The 26,047-nt window shown below is 41.8% G+C and overlaps 1 protein-coding gene across 1 annotated transcript in view; it reads right to left on the bottom strand.

Moving 5' to 3' along the window:
- Window positions 1-1,275: 1,275 nt before the first annotated feature.
- Window positions 1,276-26,047, bottom strand: part of PTPN14 (protein tyrosine phosphatase non-receptor type 14) — a 66,119-nt gene continuing 41,347 nt past the window's right edge. Inside the window, exons 9-18 of the mRNA XM_054279929.1 lie at window positions 25,552-25,634; window positions 23,152-23,209; window positions 19,828-19,906; window positions 16,694-18,183; window positions 14,126-14,269; window positions 12,881-13,099; window positions 9,681-9,809; window positions 8,512-8,746; window positions 6,384-6,547; window positions 1,276-2,466 (exon numbers count right to left, since the gene is read on the bottom strand). Of these exons, the coding sequence (XP_054135904.1) occupies window positions 2,338-2,466; window positions 6,384-6,547; window positions 8,512-8,746; window positions 9,681-9,809; window positions 12,881-13,099; window positions 14,126-14,269; window positions 16,694-18,183; window positions 19,828-19,906; window positions 23,152-23,209; window positions 25,552-25,634 (2,730 nt within the window). The 3' untranslated portion in view covers window positions 1,276-2,337. The remainder of the gene's footprint in view (window positions 2,467-6,383; window positions 6,548-8,511; window positions 8,747-9,680; window positions 9,810-12,880; window positions 13,100-14,125; window positions 14,270-16,693; window positions 18,184-19,827; window positions 19,907-23,151; window positions 23,210-25,551; window positions 25,635-26,047) is intronic.

Genomic DNA, 26,047 nt, shown 5'->3' with positions numbered 1-26,047 from the left:
AAAGTGAGAAGGTTCATTTTTTCCCTTACAAAACTGTTTCAACCATAAAACATAAGCATGCTGAGGGCTGCTTGTAAGCTGGGGTGGAAAAGAACCTCTGAAGACATGCACCAGCCCAATTCACTTAGGATATTAACAGATCTAGTCAAGATAAAATCTAGCCGGGAAAAATACATTGAAGTCAGATAAAAGGAAAAGTTTTAAATTACCATTCTTTGACAATGAAAAGGAAAAAGTGACTCACATTGGCCTCTATCTACCATCCCAGCCACATTAGGAGTTAATTGGAAATGACTGCTTACCACATGGCCACTTATTTGGCTCATTAATAGGCACTGACTTAATTTGGAAAGGATTTTTAGTGCCTTTTTCTAATTAATGTTTTTCTAAGACACCTATGATGCATCTTTGCATAAAAAAACATTTGCTTAATTTTCTTCCCTTCAAACACAGCTCTTCACACTCTCTTATGCAATAACTTTCCTGTGCTCACTGTAGCAGCAGAAACACACATTGCAGCCAAGAGCAGCTGAATAATAAGACACAGGAACATATTCTTTTCCCTCCTGATTTTCTACTTCTCACATCCAATTGGAGCAATGGGACTTGACAGCTCTGAGTTCAAACTTAATTCATCATTAGGAAATTATTCAAAAAGTTATAATGAGATAACTAATTTAATACACTTTGCTTCAAGGTTTATTCCTTGGCTTTTTTCCCAGATATAAAGCATCTCTCTGCAATTATCATGCAGATGCTGCTGAAAAGACTTTAAATGGTTGCTGCTAATTTAACAAGAGATATGTTGGCACTGGCAGAAAAAAAATTAGAGGAAAACTGAAGTTGACTGAAAGCTCAACTGATCCCTAAAAAGAACATGGTCAAGCTATTACAGCAAAATAATTCCTCTCCATTTGCTGGTGGTTACAAGTCTTAACCAGAGACTTTGTCATCTGTCATCATGTTAGGCCTGTATTGCACAGCACCAATTCAACACAGTGCAGTTTTAAATACATTCAAGAAACATTCTGGTACAGAACCTTGGCTTAAGCTCCCCATTAATTTTAGTTCCTTTAGTGCTGAAATTAAGAGTGCTTGCAGGCTTAGGCCCTTGTACATTGACCAGGGTTTGGAGGTGGGGATGCAACAGAAAAGCAACAGTAGGATTAAAATATTAGAAGCATGTGGGGAAGGGATACCAAGAAAGGAGATTTCACCACAACAAAGTAACTGCATTGCATCACGTGTCCTGAGAGGCTGTGAAATTGCCACCCTTGAGAATTCTGGATGTGACCCTGCACAAGCCTATCCAAGTTTCAAGTCAGCAGTGGGGTGAGTGGGGCTGGGTCCAGAGACCTCCAAGGCACCTCTCTAGCCTGACTCCTTCTCTAACCACCCAACAATAGTTCGCACGTGAAGACTAAGGCAACTGAGGATGCCTAATTTAAATGAGATTCCTTCTCTGCAGAGGGTGAGCCTCAAGGCAATAACACTTTCAGTGTAATTTGTGAGAAGGTGCTTGATTTGGCTTTTTATCCAGATGTGTTTGGTTGAAAATGCTCTGCTCTTAAACTCTCAGATCACCAGAGTTATTGGAAAGAGTCATTCACTGACTTCAGCCTGCTAGAGGTCACTGCACTTCACCCTACATTGCTTCTTATGATTCCCTTCAAGGGTTGCACACAGCAGCAAAAAGCTTCCTTAAAAAGATACAATATTGATTTTTTTCAAGGACTAATCTAAAACCATAATTCTTGTGGAATTTGAAGAGTTCAGCACCCAAAACTCTCTGTCCTCACAATGTCCTGTGCTCGAGCCCTCTGTAACATGCCCGGCTGCACGTGCAGAGCTCAGGTCTCCGTGCTGTGCACCCTCAGCTTCCACTCACACAGAGCTGACATCTAGCAGGTCTTGCTTTCACCAGAGAAGCCACACACTGGGTCCAGAAGGTCCTTACATGAAAAAAACCCACTGCCAAATAACTGTGGGTCTCAGAAGCCGTGTAGGAAAATAAAAACCAGCAAACTACCTTTACAAAGGATTGCTTTCCTTACAGACATGTTACAATGCAGACCAGTCATGTCAAATGTGGTTCACTTTGAAGGTCACTATAAGTTTTATGAGTTATGAAAGTAATTCAAAAGTTATTCCAAGAAAAATAAATTATATCTTGTATAAAATAATCCATGGGAGACTAGTAAAGAACCATCATTCCTTACTTTCAAGACAACTTTAAAAAGTGCAATATATGCACACAGTGTTGTCAAGGCAGTTCCCCTTGTTCATCAGTAAGGTTCAGTCAGATCCACAATGCTGGGTCTGGGATGTTTGAAAAGATTAAATAAGTCTCGAGTTTTGCAGGAATTGTATGAGCACTTGGTAGACAAATTTGTACTGGGCTATGGTCTGGATCATAAACACCCTCTGCTCCCGCAGGTGTCTCAGCATCACAGGAACGTCCATTTTCTGTAAAGCAAAGGGGAAAAAAAAGCAGAAGAATGTGTATTCATTAAATCAAACAATCACAAATATCAGTTATTTGACACAGGGAAATATACTATAGTTATAGAAGAGAAAGTTTCTGTGGACAAAATTAAATGTGCAGGCAATGATACAGATACTTTCACTGAAGGGCAAGGGAACTCATTGCCACCAAGAGATCCAGAAACTCCAACGTCTGGTTTGCCACAGCCAAGTGTATGTTAGCAAATAATGCTCCAGGAGAAATCGGTCTGTGAAGTGAAACAAGGACCCAATATCCACAATGTGTGTTTTGCACACTCCAGGCCAGCATCAGTTTGTTGCCATCTACTGAATATCCACTGAGACATATTAAGGTATAGTCTAGCTTCGTTTCACCCAAAAGAAACTCATGTGTGTGCCCTGAAAATGCTCTGCAGCAGGAAGTAAAGTCCAGTAAGTAGGCACAGATAAGGAAATCCACTGGGAAGGCACAGCACTAACCCCATTAAGCAGGCACAGGCAGCCTATAATGGTCTGAACTCAAAACCAAATGAGTTCTGTGAAACAGAGGCCCACGAGCTGAAGCGTTAGAAATCTGCACATTTCATTAGAATGCTATCATCAGATTTCTGGCATTTAGGAAGCCAAAAACCTATGATGCTGTTGTGTTTTATCTGTTACAACAGGTACACAAGGAGCTATTGAGAAGTTGTTGAGCCATGAAGCTCAGCCTGGCAGGCTCAAATTCAAGCAGCGTGTAATGTGAGCCAAGCTGAGGAACACAAACCTTCTATGGCAGCACTAAACGTGAGCACTGAGACACACAACTGGTTTTGGGGAAGTTCTTAAGCAGTTCAAGATACAAAACTGAAGAGCAGCGAGCCTATCAGGCAACATAAAGTGCACTTTGTAATGCCTGCTTGCAGAAACACCAAGAGGAGCTTAGCAAGTCTTTTGACTGAGATTGCTGCTAAGCCTTGGAGGCCCAACTGAGCATGGAATCCGCTTCCAGGCACATCTGAAGTTTCCTGGAAAGTTTAAAATAAAAGTCACGCTGCATATCCATTTCTGTCCATGTATATAAAACTCAGAATCTCCATTCCATGTAAACAAGTATTAACTCATAGGCTATCACTTTCTGAAAACAAGGCCAAATATTCTGCCACATACCCCAACAAGCTGTTATAAAAGGACATCTCTAGAGAGTCAACGAGTGTAAATATTTGAGATGAGTAATGTCATATTATTATCAAACAGGTGCAAAGAAAAATGGAAGCCTTTCCAGTTAACTTGGCTAACTTGGAGAAGGCCTCCCTGTGGACTCAGATGCTTATGAAATGGTTCTTGCTGAGCAGAGCCATGTGGAACCTGATCTCACCTGAACAACTACAACAAAAATGCAGGCCAGCCTTGACCTGCACATAATGTTCTTCTCTCAGGTTTTCATTAGCTTTTAGTGGGCACACAGTGTTCCTGCACCTCCTCAAAATGGAGATGGCTTTGCCTTACCTCAGAAATGGAAGAAAACCCCATCCTGCCTATTTAGTGTCACTATTTATAGCCAGCTTAGTATTTGCTGATTCCAGGTAAGGAGAATCCCTAAATTCACCTTCATTACCATGTACATGTCAAAAAAAAAAGAAAAAAAAGAAAAAAAAATACACCTAATGCTTTGCTAAGCTGGGACTTGCAAACAGAACTAAAATGCTACTTATTTCTGCCTCCCAAACCAAAGCTCTCCCATGTGAAAGCATGCTGCAGATGCACTCATGAGTTAATGTCCCAGTGCCAAGTCTGGACTAAAAGTTGATGGAGCAGGTTCTCAATTACTTTCTCGTACTACGTGTCTACAGCAGTAAGGATGTAATGATGTGACATTTACTTGCCGTGCAGCAGTTACTGAAACTCTATCCCTGCAATGAGATACAGCTTTAGACTCAAGCAGCCATTGCCCAGAAGCCACAGTGACTGAAGCTGGACAGAATTTGATTAAACATGGCTTTTTACCTGAACCTGAAACCTCAGGCTCGAGAGTTCTGGTTTCTGTTTCAGCACTGCTGCAGGCTTTCCAAAATGCTCTTCTTCAAAATTTTCAAACTCCCTCATGATTTTTCTTCACTGCTAAAATGTTAATGCATTTTACTTGCTAAGACACTTCTGTGAAAACCAGTTCCTAAGACTAAAACATTTTAAGTGAGAATTAATTTTATTTCAGGAAAAAACCCCAACAAATTCAGTAAAAAATAAACAAATTAAAAGGAAGTCCTCTGTGCAAAATCTGTCACAAACTGAAAACATACTGTCAAAATTTAACCTTTTTTAAAATTAGGTTTTAACAAACCAAAAACATTAACTTGGTACAATCTAGAGAAACAAGGCCCTTAATAAAAATTGTATTTATTGTTAATGATGATTTTCATTATTATTCAAGACAAAAGAATGCTTTCATTAAGGGACATCAGAGAAATCCCTTATTATTGAGCACTACCATCACGTCCTAGTGAAGTTGATGAAAGCTCATATGAATGATGCCAAGGCTCACCCCCAAGCTTAGATGTTGAGGTGCCAAAGCTACTCTTTGCCTAAGGGGTGACTTCTGTAAACCACAGATTCACTTCTGTAAACAGAGGTGGCCAGACCCTGTTGCACAGCCCTTAGAGTTTGCTTCTGTGCACATGCACAGGGTGCTGTAAAGCTACACTGATGCTCACAAATAATCCAGCATGGCTCTTTTAACTCTCCAGCTTTCCTCTGGAGAAGAAAGCAGAAATTTTGTGGCTGCCATATGAATAACAGAAGCAGTCACTTCCATGTGTCAGTGCATAAGGAAAAGTCAAGCAGGGTCAAGAGCTGGAGCCATTGTCCCACTCTGGAGCAGCTACTGAGCAGCAGTCAGCACTGGGAGGCTGCTGGATTCCCAAAGCACATCCCCATGGGCCCTTTCTTGGCCAGGATACCTCCTCTTTTCCCTTTCTTCCACAAATAAAAAGCAAAAGAACAAAGTGTCACCTGTGACACACATCTACAGGACAGCTTCACCTTCAGTGAGGCCCAAGCAGAGCTGGAGATTTGTCCCAGCTGATCCGAGTCCAGGATCTGTGGGGATCTTGTAACTCCAGAATGATGACCTGCTGGAGTTCTCAGTCTTTCCTGAACTCACCCAATGGCTGATTATTGGAAGGGGCAGATGATACATGTCTGTTTGTCACTCTTGCTGCATTCTTATCTCTACAAGCAGTTTTGGTCTTTGAGCATTTTCTTTGGCAAGAGAAACCCCTGGTTTCCACAGTTGTCATGCAAAGTGTGTGGCACGCTGTTAGTCAAGATGTGACGTTCCTCCTAGACAGTTTCCCAGTGACAGATGAAAATTAGGTTGTTACTCATGGCTGCTCTACCGGGGCACTTGTTCCTAACTCCAGACTGTGTTACTCATAATGCTGGCTGCAACCCTAAAGCCCTACTCCCCACAGGAATACAGAAATACACTTATTCTTGAAACACAGCTAAATTTCATTCCAGGTGAGATTACAAGAGAGAGGAAGGAGCCCAAGGAGAGAATTTAGAGAGCAGAAAACTTCAGTTAAAAGAGCAAGGACATTATTCTCTAGCCTCTCTCAGGTAGTGCTCATAAACACATTGTATTTAATTAAATACAGGTATGGATTCGACTAAATTCTCAAAAGAGAGAAGAAGGCCCTAACTTTGAACATATTAAAATAATAAAAAAATAATAGCAACTATACAGAAAACTACAGCAAGTAACCTGCCATGGGGAATCTCTGCCCATCACATTTAAGGTCCTTGTCCTGCTCACAGAGGTAACAGAAAGAAATCACTTCAATGCCTTTTAATTTCAACCTGAGGAATGCAGCCAGTTAGCCAAGGCATAAGCTGGGGGTTTGCAAAGGAAGCTGACTTACCTCATTATGCTCCAAGCAGCCAATCATGAGCTCTGTGAGGATGACCACGCCAGTCCTGCCCACGCCTGCACTGCAGTGCACCACGATGGGAGGGTTGCAGGTGTTGCTGCTGTCCAGCACGCTGTTGGTGTGCCGACGCACCGACTGGATCTCCTCCAGGTAAGCTGCAAGGGGAAAAGCAGGCAAGGCTGCAAACATCTACATCTCTACATGGCAAAATTAGGAGGGGAGGGGAAAAAGAGTGTGGAAAAGTCATTATCTGTCAAAGTGGCAATAACTTACGTTTTTTACAACATAATAATTATCTTGGCCAGGGTGCGCTGAGCAGCACTGCATCCAGCAAGTACCAGCTGGGTGTCAATTATTACTTGGGAGTCTGCTCCTTTAAATTAAATAGTTCTTTTAAAAAATTAAATTCTGTTTTCCCCCTTGCAAATCTCCAGGTCCCCTAAGCAGATGATTCTAGACATTACTTACAGCAATTCCTGCTATTAACAGGCTGGGATCAAAACAACAGCTAAGCCCCATTGAAAGTACTGCCTGTCAAAGCCAGTATCACATGGGAAGCAAGCATCCATCTGCCCTGTTTCCTGTCTTCCTTCTCCCTTCTAGACTCTGACAGAATCTCCCCCCTCCCTCTCTGCTCAGGGTTTGTTCCTCAATAGCTGCAAGCCCTTCTGGGAGATCACTGCTTTGTTTTCCCTGAAGCCATTTGTAGAAAGCTAGGGGCTCAGGAACAGCTGCCTTGTGTGGCTGTCCCAGCATCATTCAACACATCCTGCTGTCACACCATGCTGAGAACCTCACATGCTGAAAGCTCACTTGGCTTCCCAGCACTCCAAGTGGGAACTGAGACCTGAGCCGAGCTCCCCAGCTCTGACCCTTGGTGTCAGGGCACTGCAGCCCCAGCTGTCCTCTCCCCACAGGCAGGATGGGGCTGGAGGCCTACCAACATCAGAAAAGCTGCATTTCAGTGCACACAGGGAAATGGGACTCTAAGTGGTGACAAACAATGGGAGAGAGGAAATGGGGACAATCAGGTTCCAATTACTGCCATACCCAAACACAGCTACAGGGTATGAGAAACAAAGTGAAAAACAAAGTATGAAACAAACAAGGAATTGGACAATAGCTTTTTCTTGAAGACAGATTCCCTGGTACTCCTTTGCTGAAGTTGAAATTTTCTATTTTTTGTCTTGGTGACAGATCTGGGGAAAGGAAGATGCACTATTTACATGCAGTGTGTACCATGCAAAGGAGAATGCATCATGAAAGGACTGGAGCTGTAGCAAGACTGAAGTAGAAATAATGGATCTTCCTGAGAGAGGGCTTAGCTGCCACAGAGCGACATTGCAGCTGCAAAGCTTTCAGGAGCTAAAGTGACAGGCATCTCCAACACATCAGTACACCATGTACAGACTCCTTCAGTGGTAATTTAAATATTTCTGCATCATTCCCCACTGTACTGCCAGAGATGTGTCTTAAGTTAAATAATGGTTGAATTCCTATTACTTAATATGGGAGTGCTTATTACTTGGTAAGAATCAGGAAGTGTTATTGACACATTACAGATGAATATAATTGCTGTATTTTCAGAAAAGCACAAGCCAGGACCATATGTAATTGGGGAGGCCCTCGAGCACTACCTGGGTACCTGTGGTTACAAGGGTGGCACTGCATGTGTGACAGAGCCCTCTGCTCTTTTGCAAAAAGTAAAACTGAAGGAGATGCACCTTATTTCAATAGCAACTGATCCTCTCACCCAGACCTTTCTAATCACATTTGTGTACAGGCTATTATCTCCTGAATCGTTAAATAGTTGGGAAATGTCAGTCAGTTCCACCAACAGATCAGCCAACTGAAGTACCCTATTAATTAAAATTTCCTGAGGTTTTGGCACTGCTGCTGCCTTGGATTTTTCCTCCTGCTAATCACTTTAGCTCCTACCTCTGGAATACCACTTTTTTTTTTTTTTCCTCCAAATTGCAGCAAAGTATAACCTAGTTGAGGCCTGTGTACACCACAGCAACCACTTGATATCAGTCCCAGCTGTAACTAGGTACAGTGAACTGAATCCAGTGTGAGCAATCTTTTTCTTGATTTATCATGCAAAATAAAGGAATCTTACATAAAAAGCCTTGGACTTCTTCTGGACACCCATGGTCTGGCCAGTCAGTGTACTGCAAATGCCACACTGTCCTCTCCTGCCCAGAGAGAAGATGCTTGACCTTCAGACCAGTAGTTGCAAAGCAGCCAGAGTCCGTGCGGAACTTGGTTGTCACCTTGAACTTCCCGTAGGTGGCTGAGCTGTGCTTAGAGCCCAGCTTAGGCCAGTAACGATGGCTCTTGCTTCTGCCTCCCTCCTTGATAACAAAACAAGACAAAAAGCCATTAGTTTCTGCAATTCTCTACAAACAAAGGGCATAAATCTCTCTGGATAAGCCAAATATTCTTATTTTAAAGCATTGGAAGAGTAAGGAGCATCCCACAAAGTTAAGAAAATACCCATTAAAACTTAAACCTCTCAGCCATGTAGTGTTTTTAAGTGTAAAACTACTTGAAGACTCTTGTCTCGTGGCAAAAGACAGCTACTGCCTAAAACACCTTGGTAAGTATTCTCCTCCTGGGGAAGACTCTCCTTTAATTAGAAGGAGAATCTCTCCAGCAGCTTGTAAGTGTCTGTTCTTGATCAGCCTTGGGAACTGGACAGTGACTTGATGTGCTCTGCAGCTCCCTGTCTTTGCTGAAAGCAGCCAGGCACGGAGCCGAATGCAGTGTTAGTTAACAACATGTGCCAGGTTTTACAACATAGCACACAGTTCTTGGATTACAATAGGAATAACTGCTTTGCTTGGCATAAGAATAAAAACTTATTGTAGGGTGCTTTTATTTGGGGGTTTTTGCCTTTTTTTTATGGACACTTCTACGGAAACAACATCTTCTGGTCTCTTTTCAGCTGATAAGAGTGATGGTATATAGAATTGGCTTTGGATGGTGTGGAAATCTCTGTCATTTTAACCAGGAGCAAATTCAGAGCTCTCACATTCCAATGGAAACATCTTTGTTTGGCTTGGCCCAAGCAGAGGGAAGGAGGGCTCCTGCTTGTTTCACATCAGCATTTGCCAAACTGAGTGTCAGGAAACTGGGAAGTATAGTATGAGAGCAGTGCAGGCATATGTTCAAACAGAGCCAGAGGAAAAGGGGATGTTGATAGGAAAAACAGGTTACTGGAGTGGGAAGTGATGATAACAGGAGATTGGCTCACATCAGAAAGAACTATTCTGTGATTTCACATACCTCCTCAGCTGTGACCATGGCTATAACATTCACCCCCTGTTCCCACACCATCTGCCAGAAGTCATGGCATGTGTGTGGCAGGGGCCCTTGCGTAGCAATGTAGTGCCACTCCTCTCCACCTACAGTCACCTGCGAGAAAGGCAAAAAGAAACAACCAGTCAGTGCCAGAGTTCTCAGCAGTGTCTGTGCCAGAACTGCCTTTTAAACAAAAGGAACTACACTGAAATCTTTGTTCTTCTACTTTTGGTTAAAACTGTGAACAAAAATCATCCTTTTGATAAGAGCTATTCTGACAAAACATAACCTTCCGTGCTAACCTTCAGTGCTTCGATGTCCTGTCTTGATAACCATAAATCTTTGGTCTAAAGGCCCTCTTTCTTGCTATTGCATCTGGATCATACAGGCAAAAAAAACCCCCAATAATCAACCAAATAAAAAATCCATGGATTTTACTCACCTTCACCAGAACCTGAAAACTACCATACAGTAAATGCAGCACACCAAATGGCTTTCAAACACCATGAGAAACTTAAAATTACCCAAAGCTGTAGCCATGTAAATCTATTTCCCAATACACAACGGGTTTACCAACCACATCTTACAGAAGTATTTGTGTATTTGCATGACAGGTAATGAAATTCTTTTCAAAGCATTAATATACAGATTTAGACTGTAAATTCTGAATTGCCCTGAACAGAGCCAGCATTACCTTGCAGTTAGCCAGTATAATACACTGCTTCATTTAACTGACAGAGGCAGTTAAAAAAAAATCACTTGTGTATTAAAAAATCGTAATTTTACGACGCATAATTTGCTATACATCAGGAAAAGCTTAGGGAATCTTTTTTCAAACATTTTAGGTAAAAAAACAAAGTGTTTTTAGAACTGCTACATATCATTTCAAAAATATGGTTGCCAGAAGAACCAGCCAAACTCATTATTTGGAAAGTTGAAATATTTTTCCTTCTCAGGCTAAGGTCTCCTAATTCTGTTTATTAGCCCAGAGCCACTTCTCCCAAAGTTATAAATCCCAGAGAAGAAGATTTACAACAAAAATGCTGACACATCCATAAATATCAATGTACTGGCAGACAACGCTACGAGGAACAATCAATAACTCTGACAGGTTCAACCACATACTGTGTTTGAGGTACAAGCCTTTGAATACATTCTCAGAAATAAAATCAATTTATTTATTAGTCAAACAACTGTTTATTAATCTGAGATGCTTGGGAGTTTACACCTGTAAATAACATTGTTTTTGTATGATAACAAGTTTCTCAATTCACTGAAAACTGTTTGACCCTGTACAACAGCTCCTTTTCTTTATTTCATACTATGCAGCATTTTATTTTTTGAACAATGGTTAAAAACAGCAAGACCAAGGCTGGTAGACTTCTTAAGTTCTTGTACTAGAGGAGAATTAATACAGACTGCACAGCCCCAAGGAGCATCCTGCACTTGGACTGATGGTCTGCAGCCATGAGTGCTGGTACAGCCCTACTGAGCTCTTTAAGTCAATACTGACCTGACACAGTCAGTCTGATGAAGTGCTCTGAAGAACCTTTGTGCCTAATCTTCATAAATTTAATTACAATTTTTCTCTTTGGTATAGATGATGATCTTTGTATCTTAAGAGCAATGATGCATGGTAAATCTGCAGAGAATTATTGTTAAACTGTGGGGCTTGCAGACCAAGCAGTGGGAGCTGGAATCCTCCAGGCATGGATCTTATCAGGATGACAGAGGAGTTTTCTTTGTCTACTGACTCCTGGTCCAAGCCTCCTGGCACATGACATGAAAGGCCCATAAATAGTCTGAAGGGAATGGGATGCCTGGAATGTTTACTGCATTCTAATGTCCTAACTGCAGGAAATTAAAAATTAAATGTTGGGCTGAAAACACAGGCACACACTGTGCTGCTGAGGTAAATTTCACAGATGCAATTTCACCTTCGAAGCAAAAGCACATCTGCTTGGCTTCTGAAAGCGCTGCTCCAAGTGCAGGAGGGAAACCCTGCCAAGGCCCTGTGTCTGTCAGGCACCAAAGCACTGCTGCCTGGTCCTGGGTGCTCCAAGATGTGTCTGTGTCCAACAGCGACACACAAGGGAAAATGGGGGCTCAAAACTAGCCAGAAAAAATAGCATCCTTTAGGAATATCTTCTTTTTCTCCACCTACTTTGTAGGTAGAAAATTTGGGGCTCAGAAATTCATCATCATAGCAATGTCTGATTATGCAAAAACTCAGTATCTGGTTCCTACCAGGCTATGCAGAGAAGTGACAAACTGCCAGGATCCTGGTTCAGAAATGATTCAGATAAAAAATTCAGATTTGAATCACCAGAATTTAACACAGTAAATCACAGCCTAGGCCAGCAAGTCTCTTTAAACTTTTAAAAGGCTTTTACTCAAGGAAAATACTAATTTAACAGGATGTTTTATTCATTATTTTTTAATTATTTCTTTTTAATTTGGATTTTGACAATGCGAAAACGAAGAAAATCCTCTCTAACAACAATATCTGTCATCTGATGCAAAGGATTTCTGTTACTTCTCTCAGGGTACAGTAAAAGCCAACAGAGGACTTTGCAAAAACTGCTGGAAGCTTAAAGAAAAACAAGCATCTGCAGTCACTGAAGCATAGTTCACTGTTAAAACTGACCATGCTTGTAAAAACAGTCAGGTTGTATCTTTAATTATTTCTACACTGAATTAACAAGAAATCTGAAGTTTCTTGTCAAAACATAATCTGAAACATGAAGTTCAATGCAGTTACCAGTCAGAGATGCAGGGACCTTGTTGGTAAGGTCAGTATGGTCACCATACCTTAAAACATTGCTTTATCACACTGCAGGTACTGGGGCTGATCTAATGCATTCTCATGATGGTTGAGAAACATGGCACCTCTTTCTACACTAACCAGTAGAGCCATTCCACAACAAGCTGGCAGAGGTGGGCACAAAAAAGCCAAGGATGCCTCTCTAAAATAACTTCCCAGTCTCCAGCAGTTAAATCAACTTATGCATGTCAGTTGATAGGAGACTTTAGAGATGCCCATGGTGACACAAAAAGGCATAACAATGCACCCTAAACCTTTCCAGAAACTCCTAAGGTACAGAAGATGCTGCTGTGCAGCCAGAAATGCAAACAAAGCTTTAGCACACCTTCATTTGGCAAGCAAATCTCAAGCAAGCCTTCACCTTTATGTGTGAAGCATTGATGTAGCCTGTGTTGTTTTCTTTGGTCGGCACCAGCTCCACGCGGTTCTCCTCGTAAGGGACGACCTCCCTGATGCGGTTGCGCTCCGTGTTCTCAGGCAGGGCAGCAGTGGTGAAGATCCCATCCGCCTTCTTCTTTGGAATCTGCTCGTATTCCGTAAACACCATCCCCTCCTCCAGCTTCCTCCTCAGGATTTTGCACTAGGATTCAATAGAAAGGAGCACCGACCCATTAATGCTTCTGGGAGCAACATTCACCGCTAGACCCATCCATCCATTCTTTGAATTCCAATACACAGCCATAGCATTCTCTCACTCACTCCTCCTGCAGTTATCTGAGGGAATATGACACACTTATTTCTACCAAGTGAAACCACTGGCAGATTTTACAGTTTGACATTCCACCTCCACATTTTTGAAGACTGATAGCATAAAAGGCAAACCTGCACTAAATAATCTTGGTTCAGTAAGAATTTTTGTATGAGTATATGATTTCAACATAACAGATATTTTAATTTTTTTTTCCAGGAAGAAGATTGTATACTGCAAGAAGTGTGATGTGGCCCACATTTTCAAAACACTGCCTAACTCACAAGGATGCAATGCCTGTGGCTGAACACAATCCCACATACAGACAAGGCGGAGGTGAAGTTCTACCCCATGGGTGCCAGAAAACACAAGGCTGCAAATTTCTATCCATAAAACCAGAAAGGTTCTTTGCAAATTTGCTTCTCAAATCTTAACGGCAGCAACTGTTTTTAATATCTGAAATTCCATATCCACACACACACCCGTGTGTGCAAACATCAGGAGGCAAACAACTTCTTTTTTTAAAATTCAATCCCATTAGAGACATTAACCAAAATCCTTATCAGTATCAGAACACGAAAGACAGTTTCTGTGGGTGAGCACTGCAGAACTTTGCCCGATCAAGTGAAAAATGTGCAAAGTATTAGATTTACAGATTGATCTTGTATGACATTGTACAGTCAGGTGAAACACAACAGACTCCATTTTCACTGACTTCACTAAATGCTCAAGACATTTGATTCTTTGCCTGCATTCAAAGACCTACAGTGTTAGCCACAGATCTTTTGCATTAATGGCTCTGAAAACTTATAAGAGAAATTTGTTTTTCACATTTAAAATCAGATTTTAGTATTTTAGATACTTCATGCTGCTGGGAACAAAGCGAACAAAACAACATTTTGTGAGGCTCCATCTTACCCTCTCATCCATTGGCACCTTGGTGACTTCATCCTGGCTGTCCTCCGGCACTGGAACCCTAGCAACCGAGAGTCCGTTCAGTGCTGCCAACATCAAGGGCCTCTTCTGGGCCTCCAGGCCTGCCATCTTCTGCTTTTCTAGATTCTTTTGGCAAGAAAAGGCACGTTTTCATCTCTGTGTGATTATTTATAATGCCAGTAAAATGCTGGAATGTTTTTTTAATCTCCAAAATCTGCAACTCTCTGGCCAAGGAATGCAGATGATCACCATTAGCATCGTAAATTCAAATACAATCTCTATTCTTCCTGTTATTCCTCAAAGGCCTGCTCCTACATGAGCACAGAATTTTAATTTCAAAGAAGCAATCCCAGCATGTAATACAGTTTACATGCCATCAAAAGACACACAAATACAATCTCAAGCATTTTCCTGCAGACATTTTGCTGGATGCAGGACCAGCAAAATGTCTGCAGGAAAATGCATCACCCTGTTACGTTAAAGTAGCACTACCAAAGCCAAGATACCTGGGGCATCTTTTGAAAAGCAATAATTTCAATCTATAACAACAAACACTACAACACAGGCCTTTGTTGCTCTTCTGTGATGATAATGCCTAAAATGAGAAGTCTTCTGATGCACTTAGCTTTTATGGTGATTCAAACAGCACCCATGATAAATTCTGCACTAAAAACTGAGCTCACATGTCCCAGAAACTGAACATAATAGCAGCCAGGGAGGGATATTATTTATCATATTCATGAATCATATTATGGTATGACATGGAGAACCAGAGCATGAATTTTAAATTCACCATGCTGCCTCCTCCTTATGCCACTGGGAGTTGAAGCATCAAAAAAGACAGAGCATCCCCAGAAGTGCCCAAATTAGGAATATTTTATTCCATTTCCTTAACAGCTCTTTCTGTTGGCTTTGGAAGGAGGAATAAGCAGAAAGGGTGCCTGGTTCTCAGCACACATATGGAAGCTGTGGTCACCAGATGAGCCAAGCTCATCTCCTAGAAACACATGATGGAACCTGAATGCCCTCAGACATATACATATGCCTTGACTTTTCAAAAGCTTGTGAGCTTTTTCGTTCCTCCAGAGCACTAAGCAAAAAAACAAACATCCAAATCCACTCTGGCTTCTTTTTTATACTCTGTGAAAGCAGGAAAATGCAAGTATTTTCCCTTTGTTTGGGAACTTTATTTAATTTTTACTATTTCAAAGGTGAAACAGAAGAAAGTCTGTGCTGAACAGATCAAGGTCATCAAATTACCATTAATATCACACCTGATTCCTGTGACAGAAGGAATGTCCACACTTGTCAAGATTCCTGATCTAGGCTGAAACCACCTTAAAAGCTTAATGCCGAGGCTGCCCCTTTACTTCCCTTTTTTCCTTTTTACTTTCTGTTTTACATTTAGGAGTTGTCAAGGGCTAAACTCAGTCTCCATATTGCAATTTTGTTGCTCAGGTTGTATTGCTAACAGTTACATCAGCATAAGGATTCCCAATGGACAAGAACAGCAATGGATATGTTTAGAAAATGTCTTTGAATACACAGTAGTATTTAAATATAGCGAGTTATTGATCTAGTAAACTATAAACTCTTTTCTGCTTTGGGCCATTTAGGTGCTTTACTAATTTATTTCAGACTTCAGTGCTGAAAATGAGAGCTACAGCATATACTTGGGTTTCTGTGACTGCAGCTGCACTGCTTACAGCACTACACCAGGTATATGTGTAGGTCACTAAGGGATAAGCACCCCTCATATTGCTGTCATTGCCTTGAAATAGTTCTTATTTTAAATTTGTTGCAAGTTTAACAGAGCCCTACTTCTCATACTTGAGTGCACTTTTAACAAAATAAACAATCCAGATGCTCAACCACACAGCCTCTACATCTGCTGCTTCTCTATTTAGATATCCGGTTCCTCAGTTACTGGCAAAACCAACAATCCATATTCTAGGGCTACCAGGGTTTTATTCAGAGAACTACGTTACATAAAGTGGCAGGAAGGGAATTAAAGATCATTTGAAAAAAATCCTGAGTTGCCGTTATGTGATGTGATACTTCACCTGACACGCTTGCAAAGGAGGAATAAAACACAAGTGCCAAAAACACAACCCCCCACCCATCTCAGCAAACACATTCCAGACTCGCCCTGCCCTCAAATCCTAAAGGGAAGCAGGCATCAAGGGGGTATTTGCCATCAGTCTCCTCATCCCCAGATGCCTGCCCTGCCATCCACCCATCTCCCGCCAGCACTGCTGCCAGGGCAGTGGCATCCTCAGCTGGGTCAGACACAGGTCTGGCCACCAGCCAAAGAGCCACAGCTGAGACAACAGACAAGCCCAAGCAGTGCATAGGAACAACTCCCTTGACAGCCCACAAAACCAAATTGTATGTGGCACTTAATATCACATTTCCCAACTTTAAGCAAATCCACTGCTTCCCACCCACACGTTCCCTGCAGTTTACTGACCCAACAGATTTCTGGGATGGAAATTGACCTGTGTGATTACTAATTTCCAAGAAGCCACCGCAACAGAGGAAGGCACTTACCCTCATCATGATCTCTCTTTCTATAATGCTGTCCTCGATAGAAAACATTTCAGACACAGGCCTTTCCTTGACCGGCTCTTTCTTGACCCGCTCCTTCACACTGGTGAGGTCAGGCTCCGAGATAGAGGGTCCCAGTGAAGAGCCATTTATTGCCACTTGATCAGTTCGAGAGACACTGATGGCTTTGGAAGGCCCTGGCCTCATGGCCTTGGCCCTGGCCACAGCCACAGAAATGCTAACGTGGTCCTGCCTCAGCGCTCCGTTGCTGACACTTTTACGAGGCCCAGGGTACTCTGGAGGAGGTTTATTTGGTATTCTAGCCAAGGCAGCTTGCAGCTGAGCACTGTACTCCATGTTCTCGTGGAGGGCTGCTATCCGGGACACAGATTCCTGCGTTTCCTCTTCCTCTTCGCTTTCACTGCTGTGTATCAGCATTGTGGCATCGGAAAACGTCTTTTTGTGGTGGTAGTGAGGGACCTGCTGAACTTCGTGGCCCATCTGAACCGGCTCTTCCGGCTGCACCTGCTCCCGCAGAGTGTTCCTGCGCGGCAGAGGGGCGTTCAAAGTCTTCAGGGCCATGGCTTCTATGCCGCGCACCATATTGCTGATGACCTCCAGGCTGTGGCGCTTGTTGACGGCCGCGTGGTGCTTCACGGCCATGAGGGGCTCGCTGACCTCCTGCAGCGACTGGCGCACCACGGGCGAGCTGTCCTCCTGGAAGGTCTTCACTGAGAGCTGCACCTTGCGCGTGACCAGGTCGGGGCTGCTGCCGCTGACGTACTTGTGCCGGTGGCTGGCCAGGTCGGGCGTGCTGGTGGCGGGGCGCGGGCGCGGGTATGGAGGCGGGGGCCTGAAGAGATAGTTCTTGACCATGTGCGTGGTGTTGTAGCTCTGGCCGCTCTGCAGCTGCACGTTGGCCAGCTCTGGGGTGCTGACCGTGTGGGATATGGCGCTGGCTGCCGTCTTGTTCTGGGCAGCGTTGTTGGGGTTCATTTGGTCAGACGGGGCCACGGGCTTGTTATAGGCACCCCCCTGGGGCCCGTAGGTGATCGTGTAAGGGTGCCTCTCGCGAATCTCAGGCTGGCTGTAAACTAGGTCCTCTGGCTGGTTGTAAGCGTGTGTGTTTCCAATATTGAGATTCCTCAAAGACTGACTTTGGCTGTCCATCTGGATCACCCCTCTCTTCATTTGCCTCATGACGGTTTCGTAATCTGGAGTTGGCCTGTAAGATGGGACGATGATTGCACTGTGTCTATGGCTGGGGATATAGTCTGCTCTCATGATGTCACTGCCCGGGATGCTCAGATTTGAGGACATTGGAGATGCCTGGATGAAGTTCTGTGAGTGATTGAGGGAGTTCATGCTGTGGGCACTGCATACACTCCCATTGGGTCCATTACCATTCAAGTAGCTGAAGTCCATTGGACACCTATCCAAACTGGTCTGAGACCTACAGTAAAAAGTTTCTTCATTTCCATGGAAAATGCTATCTGTGTAGAACAGAGAGAGAAATGTTGATAATTTTAACCCACGAGGATTTATTCACTGCTAACAAAGCTTCAAATGCGGTTTGCACCAGTGAGTACATAGACAGCTTAGTGCACAAATGCAGGGAATGTTTGGTCTTGGGAGCATCCTTGAGCCATCAAAACAGAACTAAAGCAAAGCTACCAACGCAAACATTCCCAACATTTAGCAAAACATGGTAGTAGTTCAGATCCTTGTGGGAAACATGAAAGGGGAAAGAGAGGAAGTGTTTTTGCCTGAGGTGGCAAGGAGGAATAAAGGGGCATCTCCTCCCTTAGCATTGTGAAAGGGTTCACTGATGCTGGCACCTTAAAACTCCAGCACTGCAAGCATACGGTTAACCTGAAACATTCTCTTGTCTCTTCTGTTGATACATGGCTGTCTGAGATTTAGAGTAGCAGAGGACTGTGAAATTGGAAATCCTACTTTAGACCAATCAACAGTTTTGAGGATCTGAAGAAAGACACATTTGGGTGATCAAAGCTCAGTGAACAAAAAAAAGGAAAAAAAAACCCAAACAAAAAACCACCCTGCAGATGCACTATAGAATGTTAAATGCTTCAGGCAAAGCCCTGAGAGGAAATCAAGACAATAAAGACCATATCACAACTTTACTGCCTGTCTGTCCCTGTTGAAAATCTTGTAAGAGAAGGGTAGAACTCCCAAACTCTGAAATCAGCTAGTTCTTTGAAAATGTAGAAAAGTCTGTTGTAAAACTAAAAGAATTTTACAATTTTTCTAAAATTGAGAATATTCTTCACAGCCTCACCTCCACAGCAGAACAGCAGTAGCCACTAAGTCAAATCTACTGTATGCAAGGAACTCTGCTAAAGGGCTCCTTTCAAAACTTACCAAATTCTGCCTTAAAACAGTCAGACTGCACAACCCAAAACACTAACAGGTATGATTGAGAGTTCCTCTGCTGCTGAGAGTACTTCAGCTGTACCTCTCATGAATTGCAAAGAACAGCAGCCTAGCAGACCTGGCTACGTGTATTCCAAAAGGTGGGGTGGTTAAGGGTGTGAGACTCAAGCTGTTTAGGAGCTGGGCTCCATTCCCAGACTTGATCAAAGTAACCTGGCACAGCCTCTTAAAGAATTTATTTGTCAAATATGGGCATGAAAACAGTTAACCCTCCTTGTGTCTGTAAGGCTAACAATGCAGGCAGATGGTGGTGAAAAATAATCAGAAAAGGTTGTGCACAGATACAGTTTCATGGACAGGACATCATGATTTCTCCTACAGCAAAAGCTTTTTGCTGTCTCCTTTTCCCTCACTCGGTTTCTCTCCCTGGCCCCAGCTGGCACTGCCTTTGAGTACAGCCATCATACTCCCTTTAGAAATTATTTTTTCAGTTCACTGAACCGGAATACCAAGTTTAAGGTCCATATAATCACATGCAGATATTTTAGGGAAATTTGAAAACTGGAATTGGACTTCAAACAGAAGACTTACTGCAACATTAACTACAAAACTGCTAGTTCTCCTGCAGAAGCAGCTCCCATCTGACCATGATGGCATTATAAATCTGGATATAAGGCTTAGGAGCTTCTTTGCATACACATAAAATTGAAGTACATTAAAGGGAAAATATAAGCTCTAAGTACCTTGTGAATTATGTGTTTCAGTGTAGTGTTCTCCACACTGGACATGCATAGGAGGCAGTATAAAAGGATGTTGTCTTGGCTGAAATAAAAGCACAAGGAAACAAAAAAGCATTAGCCACAATTTTTGCAACTGAAACAGGAAAAATGGTTCTTTGCCCTTTCCACTGAATACTGCTCCTTCTTACCCAGCCAAAAGCACATCTTGGCAGCTCCTTATAGAACAGAGAATAACTTTTTGTAAATCGCTTACTAAATTTTGTTACAGAGTCCAAAACTGACCAGTTTATATTCTTTTAAGATCAACAACTTCAGAAAACAACATCCCCAATTTCAGCTCTTTTAAAATTCTTCACATTTTTATTAAAAGCCCTTGCCCTTGAAGAATTAAACCCAAACAAAACAGACACCTAATAAGGACAAAAGCAGACATGGAACAAATTCAAGGACTTAGGACAATGTCATACACGCAATAAGATCACATATGGACTTAAAATAACTCTGTAAATTACACAAACATTGAATTCCTTAGATAATGAATTCAAGTTTACTCCAGTAACCTGCACAGAAAGAATTTTTTTAATGCAAATCTCAGAGGGGGCAATTCGGCATTAAATCAGCAGGATCATTTACAGAAAATAAATCAGAGCTGACGCCGTATTCCCCAGCTTTGTCCCTTGGTAAACCAACGTGTTTTGCAATTCTACTTTGCCACCTGCACTGCAATGTCCTGTCTGGTGTCACTGAGCAAAGTTTATGAAAACATATTTCAATATATGAAGTAAGCAGAAAGACAAGGAAGACACTCCTGCCTCATGAATGTGTCCTCCTCAGCAGCAGAACAAGGGCTTTTCATCCAGGCTGATTCACGTAGCTCAAACTATTAAGGAATACTGTGGATGCCCAAGGCAAAAAACCCCACATAATCTGCCTTTGTGTGCACATGCACCAAATAAGCACCCTGCAAGTTTGCTAGCAAAGAGGGGGTGGGGAAGGGGTAAGATTTACATTTTCCATGTAAATGGTGAGAAGGAATAAGAATCAAAGATACTGAGCTCGGTATGAATTCTTGCATACAAAATAGGTGTGTTAAGCCAGAGCTGGAAAACAGCAAGAAGTATTTTTGTGACAAGAACAAATTCCAAAGGTATAAAATCCTAGTTTCACTGAACAACCTGGGCCAAGGAGACTGCTGTTGACAATTTTAGTAGAGGAACTGAGGCTGGAACTGATACTGGAAAGCCTAACAAATGGAGGGCAGAGGAAAAGTACAAGGAAAGAGAAGTGACTTCTGCTAAGACCTGGAGCAGACAGTTTTCTTTGTGACAGATGTTATGAAAGGTACCTGCAAGAAATCTGGAATTTTTATTTCTAAGGCCCATCTGCCTCCTCTGAAAAAAGAGAACCCTGGGGTCTGCAGAACAACAGTAGCCAAATTAAAGACGACTTGGATTTTTTTAAAAATCAGGTAATTAAATATACCATTATATTAAGATCTCCTACACTGAGGGGTTTTTTTCTGGAAAACCAACATTGCTGGGTGGTCTGAGAGGAAAAAGAGACACCAGAAACCATGCCAAAACCATATAAAGGGTCTTGATCTGAAAGCAAAGAACATGATCCCTAGTGAAGTGGCAGAGCCTCACCCCAAAGATTCCACTTCACTTCCCATTTCTGCCTACTGATTTATTGCTACACAAGACAAATGAATAGGTAGGTGTATGAAGGTATGTGCAGTTCAGACAACAGTCAGGAGGCCTTTTTTTTCCTCCCAAAGAGAACTGTTCCAACAAGTTAGCAGAACAATTATGAAAAAGGCAGCTGAAAGTTCACTGTGAGCAGTCAGCAGCCCAGTGCACTTTTTTCAATTGATGAGCCCACATTCTTCCTCTTGATCTTCCTGAGATTCTGGGGATTTAAAGCTTGTTGTATGCTTATGCTTAAAAAAAAGTGTGAGTACATTTGTTTTTTCTTTTGAAAGAGCAGATTTCCATTTTTTTTATATAATTTAGAAAGCAGCTCACTTTTCCCTCTCATGATATTACAGAGGCTGTAGCATAAAAATGCAAAGCACCATTCATTTTTTCACCTTCAGTTTTTCATAGTCATTTCCAGGGTTCTAACTCATAAATACCAAAAATATTGTAAATATGCTACAGAGAATGCAATTCACAGCCTGTGTATTGCATCATGACATCTTAGAAACACCTTCACAGAGGAAAGACAAAGAAACATGGAGGCAGCTACAGCAGCTTTCCTGCCAGTGCCTGGGACACAAAGAGTGCAACTTTTAGATCTAATGGATTCTATACACTCACACAGGAAAATAACCTGTGTTGAAATCTGCAAGGATAAAGCTATCTTAAAATCAGTACCTGCTTAAGCCTAATTTTGGAACATGTTCACAAACTGTAACCACACTGTGGGGAAATGTCAAGAAAACACTTGCCCACATCACCTTTCTGTCAGGCAGCAACAGGGTAATGGACTTTTCACTCTGGAAAGGGCTACAAAGTAGGTATAACCTATACCACACATGAAAACTGGCAACCTGCATAGAAATAATATTGCCCTCTGTCCAAGGAACCAGCAGTGCGACTGTTACATAAATTCAGAATCTGTTAAATAAGATTAAAAAATACCGACATGCTAGATGTTAAAATTTATTCCAAAAAGAGTTTCTTTAGAACAGACAGGAGAAAAGAAAAAAAAAGACTAACAAATGATATTTTTTTGGTAAATATTTCAGGAAAAAACACCCAGTTTTGTCACATTGAGTGTTTCTTGGGATTAGTTAAACAGAAATAAAAACAATTTAAGAAAAACTCTGAATCACAATCCTGACTGATTCTAATAGTTTAACTTCAATTAATGGTAACTTCACACATAAAATAGGGTCCTAACCCAAGAAGCTGCTAAATTGTAAGTAGTCTTTATACAAAACCATGAGGATTGAAGAACTGTGAAATGTAACATTTTGTAATGACTAGATTTGATGCACAGAGAACAAGACGCTTCAAATCCTTTCTAGAGGATTATTTTCTCTACATATTGAAATAACCTCAATGCAGCAGAAAAGATGCTCAATTTCTGCAGAGCAAATAAAAATATAATGCCTTGAAGACTGTAATTTTTACTACTCAGTGGCGATATTATCCAGTTAATCAATCTGGGCAGTCACACCATTGAAACTCATTCCAATCTTATTGCCAACAAGAAATGAGTTAATGGGCTTAGTTGAAATTTAGAAAGTTGTTCATCTTACACAATGCCTCATCCCATCAGAAATGGTATAGATATTCATAAAGACCTCACAGTGGCACATACCAAGGATGACCTACTCCAGGTTGGCCGCCGTCGGATAGGGGGAGGAGAATTTGATTGTCTGTGGAGGAAAAAGAGAAATGATAGAAACCACAATATCTCAATTCTGAGTCAAGAATGAATGGGAAAAACAAGATGTGAAGAATCTGTTCATATTGCTCATTACTGAGATTTTCAGATATATGAATAAATGAAAATAATTCAGGTTCTCCTTTAAATACAGGAAATGTTCCCATTCCAAACGATACATGCCTTTTGATCATTATCCTATTTGGCTCACTTGGAAACACAAGAAAGAAAAATTCGGGTTCAAAATGAATTCAACATGTCTCTTAAAGAAAAATTCGGGTTCAAAATGAATTCAACATGTCTCTTAAGTAAAAAAAAACTGAACATGGCAGACAGGTACAGTTTCAGGTGACTTAATGTGAACATTAACACAAGGACAATGTTATGATCTGATAGCAATCACTCCAAAGCAATGCACACAGATCAGGGAGAAAAAGAAAAAACCATCTGGTTAGACAATACTAGCAGAGCCACATACAATGTTAGAGTAGCCAGGTGCAGTGGAAGGAACAAGGAGTGGAGGAGACAAAAAAATACGAGGAAGGGAAAGAAACAAGTTGAAAGGAGGTAGAAATATAGTGCTTACGTGAAGAGAGGAAAGGTGGAATTTGTCCTCTTACAGTTTCTGATCTGGTGAATGATGTTATGTGCAATTAGAGGAAAGGCACACAGGAAAACAAACAATTATCACTTTAAGACAGAGGGCAGGAAAATTATCTGGCTAGAAAACACACACTGGCATATGCTGTCATCAATATCTGAAGCTCTAGCACACAAGCTTGTACCACATGAGACCATGGTCAGGAGAGCAGTTCTAATGACCAAAATACATTGAAACTTGTTATTTCACTCTTTGACTTCGTGACATCCCCTACCTTTATTAGTCCAAATATCTTCAAGTGGCCTGTGAATCTGCTACATACAACACTTTCATAGGACCCACATACTTATGGTTCAGTGTTTAGGAAGAAACATGATCAAAAGCTATGGCTTCTGCTGTCTGGATTGTGAATGGTAACAGAAAGTTCTCTCTGTTGACCCCAACACAGCTTCAAAGGGGAAATATCCCAAGGTGACACACTATGGTATTTTGTTTTCTTTCTTGACTGTCACAGGGAAATCAATCAGGAGCTCCCTTTCAATCCCTCTGGAACCATTAAAATTGAATTTAGTATTGGACAATTGAAAACCATTGTATGCTACTAAGAAATGTCTTTTCCAGTCTTTCACTCTACTCCCAGGAACTGTAAGCAACATGCAAAATCTAACCAACATCTCTTTTCTGTAAGTGAAAAGATCACTCAAAGCAGTTCACCTCTCTGGACTCTCCTGCGCTCTAACTCACCAGATGTCAATATAACGTGTGCACATGTGAAAGACCTTCCAATCTTCCCCTCACCATTTTGGCTTTATTTTCCAACAGATGGCATTACCCAGCTGAACAGATGGGATGTCCAGCTCTAACTAGAGTTGTTGATAGAGATGAGACTTCTTCATGGTAAGTTTTGCAAGAATTTAATGTTCTCTGTTATACATGCCCAGCACACCATGAAAATTTCTCAAAACTCTAACCTTTTAAAAGCCAAATTTATCTCAATCTGAAAATGTGTGCTGGTGTAAATGAAACATCTCAGCTAAGAAACAGACTTTTGAATTAAAGCTAAAGCCTAATGAATTCCTCCTTCAGTTAGAAGGAATCACCTGTGTGAGAGGACTAGCTCAAGGCCAGTTTCTAAGAAAGTGCTCAAACCAGAGCCTAAAGGAGACTTCAGGTTTAGATTTACAATCTCTGCTGTGTTGTGGCAGCACAGCGACGCAGATTAACACACCCAGGTGTCCTCCCTCGTTCAGCATGCATAAGAGGCAGATAAATTATCCTGCCCAAACTAGAAGATGACAGCCTCCACTCTCCAGCACCTTTAGCTGCTGGATGGGCAGTGCATCTGCTGCTACAGCTCACATTTTGACATGCTGATCTATGTCACCTTTCACTCCAGTTTAGGCTAATACTCTGGGCTATCAACAGCAGACACCAAGACCTTCAATTCAAGACTCCCTGTAGGATTTGGCTGCATGGGTAGCACCAAAGCTCAGAATGAAATTTCATTCTCAATCCTCTGTTCTTGCTGATGGTCAAAACAAAGCCAGAAAAAAGGGAAAGGGGAGAAGAACAACTGACAAACGTGACTAGAAAAAAAAAGGAAACACCAGACCAACTCCCCCCACCCCCAAAAAAAAAAAAATCCCAAAAACCAAACCAAACCAGTCATGGCAAAACTCAGACCAATTCCAAAGCAAGGTGTCAGAATGCAAATGTGAATCAAAAGTACTCACTCTGTGCAGATTTTGTTTTGTTTGTAGAACTTGTGTCTTGATGCAAAGAGACGTGAAATATATTTTGCATTTTCAAGATCATCCTTTAAAAATGAGAAAAAAATAGGAAAAAAAATTATTTTGTTATTTTTACCAAGAAGTGACAAAAGTTTTTTTAAAAATCCAGTTGCAGGAATGCTGGGTAATGTCTCCCATGGGCTATTCCATGGTCTACCATGGAATTTGGCTCCCAAGAACACATCTAGTGGTCTCAAGAGCACTGAAGGCATAGGATTACTGAAACCCAGTGGTGTGCATTGCCTCTCCACTGCTAAGGCACAGTAGGGGGGGACTGCAGCAATAAAATGGCTCAAGCTTGCTGGTCCAGTTTCTGTACAGGCCTTGGTTCAGGGAGATGTGGAGTGATTTTAAACAGCACAGAACAGCACCGTGGCCCTCTGAGCTCCAGTATGTGCCCACAGGGTAGCACATGCCCAGTTTCTACTCATGCTGCTGT

Source organism: Melozone crissalis, unplaced genomic scaffold, assembly GCF_028551555.1.
Source record: "Melozone crissalis strain CALT ecotype California unplaced genomic scaffold, PUWL_Pcris_2 ptg000027l_1, whole genome shotgun sequence".
Taxonomy (NCBI): domain Eukaryota; kingdom Metazoa; phylum Chordata; class Aves; order Passeriformes; family Passerellidae; genus Melozone; species Melozone crissalis.
This window is presented reverse-complemented; position numbering and strand designations above follow the sequence as displayed.